This window comes from Vombatus ursinus, unplaced genomic scaffold (genome assembly GCF_900497805.2).
Source record: "Vombatus ursinus unplaced genomic scaffold, bare-nosed wombat genome assembly UNPS02012122.1, whole genome shotgun sequence".
Classification (NCBI taxonomy): domain Eukaryota; kingdom Metazoa; phylum Chordata; class Mammalia; order Diprotodontia; family Vombatidae; genus Vombatus; species Vombatus ursinus.
In genome coordinates, this window is record NW_020951900.1 from 1153917 (window position 1) to 1164631 (window position 10715).

The 10715-nt window shown below is 41.1% G+C and overlaps 1 protein-coding gene across 1 annotated transcript in view; it reads right to left on the bottom strand.

The window, feature by feature from the left end:
* CCDC63 (coiled-coil domain containing 63) overlaps positions 1–10715 on the bottom strand; it is a 48787-nt gene that overhangs the window by 35535 nt on the left and 2537 nt on the right. Inside the window, exon 2 of the mRNA XM_027857361.1 lies at positions 9995–10184. Within this exon, the coding sequence (XP_027713162.1) occupies positions 9995–10184 (190 nt within the window). The remainder of the gene's footprint in view (positions 1–9994; positions 10185–10715) is intronic.

Below are 10715 nucleotides of genomic sequence, written 5' to 3' on the forward strand. Positions count from 1 at the left end.
AAAGAAAGAAAGAAAGAAAGAAAGAAAGAAAGAAAGAAAGAAAGAAAAGAAAAGAAAAAAGAAAGAAAGAAAAGAAAAAGGAAAGAAAGAAAGAAAAAAGAAAGAAAGAAAAGCAGGAAGGAAGAAAGGAAGGAAAGAATAAAGGAAGGAAGAAAGAAAGAAAGGAAGGAAGGAAGGAAGGAAGGAAGAAAGAAAGAAAGAAAGAAAGAAAGAAAGAAAGAAAGAAAAGAAAAAAGAAAGAAAGAAAGAAAAAAGAAAGAAAGAAAAGCAGGAAGGAAGAAAGGAAGGAAAGAAGAAAGGAAGGAAGAAAGAAAGAAAGGAAGGAAGGAAGGAAGGAAGGAAGAAAGAAAGAAAGAAAGAAAGAAAAGAAAAAGGAAAGAAAGAAAGAAAAAAGAAAGAAAGAAAAGCAGGAAGGAAGAAAGGAAGGAAAGAAGAAAGGAAGGAAGGAAGGAAGGAAGGAAGAAAGAAAAAAGAAAGAAAGAAAGAAAGAAAAGAAAAGGAAAGAAAGAAAGAAGAAAGAAAAGCGGGAAGGAAGCAAGGAAGGAAAGAAGAAAGGAAGGAAGAAAGAAGAGGGAGGAGGAGGAGGAGAAATATAGTCATCAAAATATTTTTTAAAACCCAGTTCCCAGACCCCAGTTTAAGAAACCCTGACCTAGTTGAACCCACCTCATGTTACAATTGAGTAAACAGTGGCTGGGAGCCACTGTTTAAAATGACTTGCCACAAGATCACACAGACCAAGAACCCAAATTTTTTGACTGGCACCCAGTCCTGTACTTTTTCCATTCCTCCTTCACTAACATTTCTCTAAAACAGGAGAAAAGGAGGAGAGACTGAGTGGAACTACTGAGAAGTTTTGAGGTGACAAGGCAGAGGGAAAGGGAGATCACACTAAAATCCAAGCCCCTCCCTTTTTTTCCATCCTTCACTATCCATAGCCAGACATTGACCATTGCATCAATATCTGTGGACAGAGTCGATCCATTTTAACTTAAATCTACTACTTAATTCTAACAAAATTTCTTGTCAAGGTATCTCAGATATTAATAATAACTAGGCTGTGTTTTTTTTTTTTTTGAGGGGGAGAGCCCAGACCTATGATTTCACTGGTCCGGGTAATTCCTAAATGAAGCTCTTCTCTATTAATTTAGATAGGTACCTTCTCTACAGTTTATAGTCTGAGACAATGGTCTGGGGCCACCACTAAAGGTTAAGAACTTTGTCTACAGTCTCTCTATCAGTATATTTCTAAAGCCAGACTTGTGTCCAGGTCTTCCTAATTCTGGAGCCAGCTATCTATCCACAAGCCCTAGAAGACTTAGTCTGTGCACGCCTCGACCTCCTGCCCTGATGTCCTGATATAGGGAAGGGGGTCCTGAGCCACCCATTATATCCAGCCTGCCATCTCACAACCTTTTGCTATACCTTTATGCTGCTCCCTCCCCCTTCCCATTCTGGAACCATAATCAAATCAACTCTTGTCATTGTTCCTTTGAAAGGCATGTCCATCTATTCCCCTATGATTCCACTTATCATTACTGTTCCCCTTCCCTTCTTTTCTTAAGGCTAGGTTTCCCCAACTCACCCCATCTGGAAGTGCAGTGGACGCTTATAGGCCAGACCTCACTGCTGATTGACAAAGGAGCTTTGACCTGCTCCGTTTGAGGGGGCAGGGGTGGTATGCAGTTTGCCTATCCTCAAGCAGCCTGAAGTCCTCCTTCCCCACCCTCCAGGGGAAGGGGGCTCACCATATTGGTGTTACTCATAATGTGGACACAAAATCAAGAAGCTGGCCAGCCTCAACCTCCCTGGTGACAGGGATTACAGGGGTGCGGGTGCGTACCACCCGGTGGTCACTTTCCACACCAAAGCATACCTCTCTGGCCCACATACTCTTCTATGTGCTGTCTCCTTTATTGGAATGTAAACTCCTTAAGGGCAGGATTTTTCCTCCATTTTGTACTTGTATCCCCAGCAATTAGGATCATTGGCACGTGATGACCTCTAACAAATGCCTTTGATTTTCACCCATGCCTCTAAACTCATATTTCTATAGTATTTTAAAGTTTGCAAAGTCCCTTACATATGTCATTTGAACCTCACAACAAACCCAGAAGGTAGATGCTACGGTATTACATCCTTTATTGCAGGTGAAGAAACTGAGTCTTGGAGAAGTAATTTGTCCAAGATCACCGAGCAAATGTCAGAAAGAGGACTGGAACCTAGGTCTTCCAAGTCCAGCCCTTCATCTATCAGTCAAGGGGGAAAATAAGTTATAGAAACTTAAAATCACTTTTGCCCGTTTTGATTTGGTATATATGACCCATTAAAAAAAGAAAGAAGCAGAGTAGAAGTAGAATTCAAACCACAATCCCCCTAGGCTTCTATCAGTAGAAAGGGGGATTTGGTAGAAAGGTTTTGAATTCTTCAGACTGACTGGTAAAACGGAAAGAATCTATGCAACTCAGGATTTTTTTTCCTTATGTATCTGGTGGCTTGTAGGTTTAAACTAGCTCATTTGCAGGCAGTGCCAAAAATGGCCCTGGAAGTGGGATGCACATTCGAATCAATTCAACAAACAAATGGTAGCTATTCAAAACCATTAGGCGAAACAAAGACCAGCCTGGAGTAAACAATTCTGGTGCTTCTCTCACCTTTCCTGAGTCAGCTTTCCCAACACCTCCTCACAAATATCTCCTAATTGCGTCCCTTGTTTTGTCTGTTATGTGAATCACAAGTGCAGATACTCGACATGTGCATTTCTAATAATCCTCTGTTAAAGCCTGGCTGATACATCTTGATTTGGAACCACTTGCAGACAGGGAGGAAGGCCCCATCCTGGATAGGTACACCACCTGCAAATAAAATGGCTTTTCCCGGGGTTGTAACTGGTCCTGTAGCTACCGGCAGGCGGTCAATAATCCATCAACAAGCATTTATTAAGCCCTTACTACAAGCCAGGCTCTGTGAGAAGTGCTGGGGATACAATGAAAGGAAGAAACAGATCCTGTCCTCAAAAGGCTTGCATTCTAATAAGGGAGACAACGTGCAAACAACTATGTACAAACAGAACAACAAAAATGTACAAACCATATTATATATACATATACACTCACATATATATGCATACAAACATACATACACACACACTTTCACAAGGTAAATTGGAGGTAATTTCAAAAGGGAGCACAAGCATTAAGAGTGATCAGGAGGGGCAGCTAGGTGACCCACCAGCCCTGGAGTCAGGAGGACCTGAGTTCAAATCCAACCTTAGCCACTAACTAGCTGTGGACCCTGGGCAAGTCACTTAAGCCTGATTGTCTCCAAAAAAAAAAAAAAAAGTGATCAGGAAAAACTTTTTTGTAGAAGGTGGGATTTTAGCTGGAACTTGAAGGAAGCCAGGAGGCAGAGATGAGGAGGAAGAGTATTCCAGGAATGGTGAACAGTCAGACAAAATGCCCAGAAGCATGGAAATGGAGGGTCCTGTGTGAGTCACAGAATCACAGAATTGGAAGGAACCTTGGGGTCCATCTGGTCCAACACATAACTGAACAAGAGAGAGATCTCTCTTCAGCATTCCTATATCAGCTAATGTCAACATTATCTAGATAAAATTCATGTGGGTCAGAAATACCATATTCATGCTAAATCTTCCTATATACTGGAAGGAATATTCAAGGGTATGTGTTCCAACCCTGTCAACTTCCAGATGAGGAAAGTGAAGCCCGCTCAGAGAGGGAAGGGACTTCCTTAGAATCACATCGTTGATAAGTAAGCAGAAGTTTCATTCAAACTCAGATCCTTAAACTCTGACTCAAAGCTATTTTCACGGCACCAGGTTTTGAGTGGAGTAGAATTAGGGAACTCCTTCCATACAAGCAGATGGCTGGTGTTCTCTCAATGAAGCTGGAAGCTGTTATGTGCTCTGTGTATAGGACTTAAAGATAGGGTTCAGGGCTTGAGGATAAAAGAAAAGATTTAGAAATTATATATATACACATATATACACACACATATATATACATATAGAGAGAGAGAGAGAAAGAGAGAGAGAGAGACTATATATATTCAGTATAGAAAATAAAATAGGAAGGGACCTACATCTATGAGATTTTTACTGTGACTACTTTAATGTTCAGGAACATTTCATCTCTAGGCAAACTTCTTACCACATTGTATTCATTATATTCAAAAGATTTCCTGATGTTATGGTAGCCAAAGTGTTAAACTGGTGAGGAGGAAGATGTCAAACAGGGAGCCTCTGGGCTGCCAGCAACTCTCCAGAAGGGGGGCCAGAACCAGAGTAAAATATAATTGGGAAATTTTAATAAAATAATAAAAACACAATAGAACATAGATAATGTCAATATGTAGTTTTCTAAGTCACTATGTGGCCTGCAGAGACCCTTATGTATGGCCCTCATTTCTATTTTAATTTGGCACAATCTTCAGTTTAGGGTGCAAAACCTGATTCTATATCTACCTGGTGGTTTATGAGAAACTCCGTTCTCTTTCTAACCCTGACTTGGAAGGGAAATGTATGGATCTCCTAAGGACTGATTGCTACTTAAATGGGATGAGAAACGGAGGGAGGAAAAAGAAAGAAAAGAGGATAATGAAGAATTATAACTATTGCTAATAGAAAAAGAGGAAAATGGAATCCCAAGGAGGAGGGGGGAACCTTGCTTCTGAAATAGGAGAAACACCTTAAGGTGTGGTAAGGGGGGATTGCCTGTGCATTGTAATAAGGGACTTGGGGATGGGGGCTTTGTGGGGAGGGAAGAGGAGATGGAGCAGGGAGATGGGTAGAGTGCATCATAAGGAAAGCTGGTCAAATGCTATCCATCCCCAGAGAAAGAACTGATGGTGTCTAAATACAGATTGAAGCATACTTTAAAAAAGCATACTTAAAAAAAAGAAAAGAAAAAAAAATGAAAGCTGGTAAGAGGAGCCATGCGACCCCAGGAAAGAAGGTTAAATTGGGCTGTGAATGTCTGATACTTCAAGCTTCCATAACTAAAATGAGTTACATGGGACAATTAAGTTACTGAGAACAATTCTTCCAAGCAAGTATCTTGGCAAAGTTCCATCTCTACTTGAGGCATCATAGTATTGTACATAGAGCATTGGTCTTAGAAATAGGAAAACTTGGGTTTGAATTGTACTTCATACCCTATGTTGCCTCACCACTATGTGCCTCAGTTTCCTCATCTGTAAAATGAGGAGGTAGGACTCAATGATATCTTTCCAGTTGCCTCCAGCTTTCAGTCTAGAATCCTACTCCTCTCTCAAAGTTATTGTGACTAGGCAGCTAGGTGGCGAAGTGGATAGAGCACAGAAATTGGACTCTGGAAGACCAGAGTTTAAATCCTACCTCAGATACTTTCTAGCTGCATGACCCTGGGCAAGTCACTAAAACTCTTTCAGCCTCAGTTTCCTCATCTGTAAAATCAGGATAATAACAGTATCTACCTGACAGGGCTGTTGAAAGAATCAAATAAGTTAACGTGTATAAAAACTCCTTATGCCTTAAAGGGCTGTATAAATGTTAACTATTAGAATCACTTTTAAAATATAAAATGCTATAAGAACATAAACATTCCATTAACCTAGGACCCTGACCCTCTCTGTAGGGAGAGCAGCCATGAGCCAAATCTTAGGTGCAGGGGCCAGCACTCTGGTGGATGAATTAATTCTCCTAACAGTAAGTCCTACAGATGAAATCTTTCCTCATTTAAACTTTCTCCAGTAATAAAGCTTGCCGAATGCCCATGATAGAAATTGACAGAGTCGTTGAAATTTACAAAGTATTTCCCTCTCCATATTGGAAAAGCAAATGAGACAAGTATCACTGGTTCCATTTTACATAGTATACAGAGAAGTATAATGACTTGTTCGAACTTTAGAGCTAGGATTTCAACCCAGGGCTCCTGGCTCCCAGCCTAGTATTCTTTGCACTCCAGCAGAAAAATCCAACATGGTGGCCTTGGGCCTATAAATCTAAACTGATTAAAATGTGACTGGGAAATAGTTAACAAAATATAAGTATAATAGGACATAGATAATGTTAATATGTGGTTTTCTAAGTCAACATCCAGCCTGCACCAATTCTTACATATTGACCAAATGGCCCCAATCTCTCCTTGAATTTGACCCAATATTCTAAACGATGGTGCCATTGGCTGTCATTAAATTAGGACCATTCAAAGGCATCGACTTTCAATATTTGGGTGTATAAGGTGATGTCTATGACAAATTTGTAGATTCTTCAAAATCCTTTCCGGCCCATTGAGTCACACAACTCCTATTCCAAAATTATAATTTTATAATTTTATGTGTTTCTGCTTTTTTGTATTGCATCCATTATCATGACATATTTAACATGAAATCTTCCAAATTAGCTGAAGGTAGTAGGTGGAAGAGCAGTAGAAAGGCCATTGGTTTTGGAGTCTGAGGTCTCAGGTTCAAATCCTGTCTCTGTTATTTACAACCTGTGTGACCTTGGGCATGTCATTTTCCCCTCAGTCTCCTCATTTGTAAAAGGAAAGGATGGGACAAGATGCCATGTGATACAAGGGAAGGTGAATTGGCTTTGGAATTAGAGGGCCTGGATTCAGAGCTTACTCCTGATACCATCTATGAGAGTGATGGGCCTCAGTTTTCTAGTCTGCAAAATGGGGGGATTAGCCCAACTGCAATTTAGGAAGGGAAAGAACACTCACTGGCTTTGGAGTCAGAAGGCTAGCATTCAAATCCTACCACTTATGTTCACTGCCTATGTGACCTTGGGCAAGTCACTTAGTGACTAAGACTCCCTCAGTCTGTTTCCTCATATGTAAAACAAGAAGGTTAGATTAAATCAGAGGCTCTTAACAAGAATAACTAGCATTTATATAGTGTCACTCACTGTGCTAAGCACTTTATAAATATTTCCTAATTTGATCCTCACAACAACCCTGAGACACAGGTGTTATTATCCCCATTTTACCGATAAGGTAAATGAAGCAAAGAGAGATTAAGTGACTTTTCCAAGGTCACACAGCTAGAATGTGTTTGAGGGTAGATTTAAACTCAGGTCTTCCTGACTCCAGGCCCAGATCTCTGTGCACTATGGCACCCCTTAGCTATCTTAATTTTTTTTTTTTTGAGTAAAAGACCCCTTTGGCAGTCTGGTGAATCATGTTTTTAATGTATAAAGTAAAATACTTTGGATTATAAATCATATATTCTCAGAATCACTTTTTTAATGTATAAAGTAATGCTTAAGATTACAAAAAAGATAAAAAATTCTATTGAAAAACAGTTATTAAAAAAAACTTTTTTAAAGCAAAGTTTACAGATCCCAAGTTAAGAACCACTGAACCAGATGCAATGTGGTATAGGACAAAGAATCCTGGATTTGGAGTCAGAGATTTGGGTTCAAATCTCACCTTTAACATTACTAGCTATGGAACTTTAGGCAAGTCACTCAACTTCCCCAACTCAGTTTCCCCATCTGCAAAAAGCAGGGGAGGTGAAGGGGAGGCACTCAATGACTACCAAGTTTTTCTCCAAATTTAGTAATGATATAAATAGAGTCTTCGTGTTTCTTTGTAGCTGGGAGACAAACACTCTATCATCTCCTCTGCTGTGTCCTCAGCCCATCCCTAAAGGGGTCTTCAGCTTGCAGCATCTTTGACTAAGAAGCAAACAGCAGCATTTCATGCTGTTCACAATCAGATTCTCCAAGCCCAAGTTTCTCCGCCAGGAAAAACTGGAGACTCAGCAATTTTTCTGAAGACTCCTGTGATTAAATTCTGAGGTTTGTCCCCTGGGGCAGCTGAACGCTTGCTTACTGCTCCTGGGATACTCCGAGTAATTACAGTGTCAGCCAATGAGAGATGTTGGCAAAGACTGCAGCAAAGGGAGAGGGCTTTTTTCCCCTGAGCCAGCTGTGGTTTCCCAACCAGCTTATTATTTCTTCTGTAAGATAATAATAATAATAACTAACATTTATATAGCAGGTACTATGTGCCAGGCACTGTGCCAAGTGCTTTACAATTATAATCTCATTAGATCCTCACAGTAAGCCTGGGAGGTAGGTGCTATTATTATCCCCATTTTGCAGATGAGGAAACGGAGGCAGACAAAGTTACATGACTTGCCCTTACAGCTATTAATTGTCTGAGTCCAGATTTTGAACTCAGGTCTTCCTGACTCAAATCATTAGGAGTTCAAATCCAGCCTCAGACACTCACTAGCTGTGTGACCTTGGGCAAGTCACTTAACTTTGTTTGCCCCAGTTCCTCATCTGTAAAATGAACTGTAGTAGGGAATGGCCAGTATCTCTGCCAAGAAAACCCCCAGTGGGGTCAAGAAGAGTCAGACATAGGGACAGCTAGGTAGTGCAGTGGATAGAGCACCGGCCCTGAAGTCAGGAGGACCTGAGTTCAAATCTGGCCTCAGACCAAACACTTGACACTTACTAGCTGTGTGACCCTGGGCAAGTCACTTAACCCCAATTGCCTAAAATAAAAAAAGAAAGTCAGACATGACTGAAATTGACTGAAAGACAACAGCTACTTCCTGAGTCAAAGCCTGTGCTCTGTCCGTTGTACCATCTAGCTGCTACTGCCCAGAGGAAACGCTTCCCTGTTTCCACTCTACTCCTACAAGTCAGAGGATCCAGGCTCAGGGCCAAGGGGAATGTAAATACTCGTTCTGGGAAATGGAGATCCATAGTCAACAGCATGATTGAAAGAGCTGGACTAAATCAGAGGTTCTCAACAAGAATAACTAGCATTTATATAGTGACTACTGTATTCCTCTTGAGTTGAGAAGACTCCAGGAGCCTTCACAAGGATTTCAGGCTAAAGGGCCCCTTAGAAGTCACCTAGTCCACTCTCATCATTTTGTGGACTAAGAATTGGAGGCCTGCAGAGAGGAAGTGAGAATCCCAAGGTCATAGATTTAGAGTTGGATGGGACCTCAGAGGCCATATAATCCAACTCTCTCAATTTACAGATGAGGAAACTGAGGCTCAGGGAAATTAAGTGTCTTGCACTGGGAAGTAAGCACCAAAGGAGGAAGTTGATCCCGGCTCTTCTGGCTCCTGAGCCAAGGCTCTCTCTACCGTATCATGCTGACTCCAGTAAGTGATTGAGTCAGGAATTGAACCCAGGTTCACCAATTCCAAATCTAGGGCTGCTTCCACTACATCCCCCTGCCCAAGCCCTTCATTTGACAGGGAAGGAAATTGGGGCCTGGAGCAGTTAAGTGTGGCCGAGGTCTCACAGGGAGTAAGTTACAGGATTCTAGCCCAGGTGCTCTGATGATGCTCTTTCCTACTGTGTGCCAGGCGCTGTGTTAGTTACTGGGGCTGCGAAGGCAAAAATCAAACAGTCTTTGATCTCGAAAACTCCACTGACTTCTGAGGGATACTGCTTTTTATTTTTCAGGAAGACTTAATCCCTCCTTTCCCTTGCTAACAGGTCTAAGGCAGCTTGTGATGGCATGCTTTTCCAGCCTCTCTTCTTCATCCATCTCTCTTGCTTCTTATCCCCCTTGTTGAGATGTGATAATGGTAGAAACTACAGTCAGTTGTAGACACATGAGAGTTGATTGGGAAGATTCAGTTAAGGAAATGGGAGATTGTGCAAAGTGGGTTTAAAAGTAGGCAGAGCTGAAACTAGGAATTTTTTTGTGCCTAGGGTAACCACCACAAAATGTGCCCTTTAAGGGGAAGGAATGGGGAGTTGGAATGAGAGGAATTTTGCCCTGTATTGATCTTGTTTTTAACTAATTTTAACTAATTATTCTTGCTAACTAGGTGTTAATCATTTCAAATTTTTCACCCTGGGACAAATTACCCATGGCCCTGCCCTAGTTATAGTTCTGGAAACAGGTCTTCCCCCAAATCATCCTCAGTTCCTTTCTTCCCTTGCCTCCCCTACTCCCCCATACCCCCATCCCTACCAACAGGGGTCCTTATTAGCTGTTAAGAAAAAGACTGCACCTTCTCATCCAGTTCTGTTAATAGGGATTTCATTGCCTTAATTAAAGCATCATATTCATCTTTGGTTTGTAGCAAAAGTTTGAGTTCGGTATAATTTTTATCATCCATCTCCAAGTTCTTGGGTGATCTCATAAGACTCAAAAGCAGCGTGATCTCATCTTGTTCCTCTTGTAAAATACTTATCTCTTTACTGTTAAAAAAAAAAACCCAACATGATGTGATCAATTTTGGGTATGTTGACTGTTTCTTTATCATAAATCTTAGAGGCAATGTTGCATAATGGTTAGAGAGATGGCCTCAGAACTAAGAAGGCATGGGTTCCCACGTTGCGTCTGACACCACATGGATTGTTTGAGAGGGACCTCATCTCTCACTGCTCTAGGTAACACTCAGGGAAGGGGCTGACCTGCATTGGTGAAGGGAGATTCATTAGCCAGGAATTGCAAATACCAGTGAAATCATAGGTTCATGGCTATTCCTAATCCATAGGCTCTTAAAGTCAGAAAGGACTTTATTTACCTTTTTTGTTTAATATTTTATTTTCCTCCCAATTACATGTAAAAACAATTTTAACATTCTTTGTTTTTTCCAATTTTGAGTACCAAATTCTCTCCCTCCTTCCCCTCCCTCCCCTCTCATTGAGAAGGCAAGCAATTTGACATAGGTCATGCATGTGTAGTCATGCAAAACACATTTCCTGTAAGTCACACTGTGAAAGAAA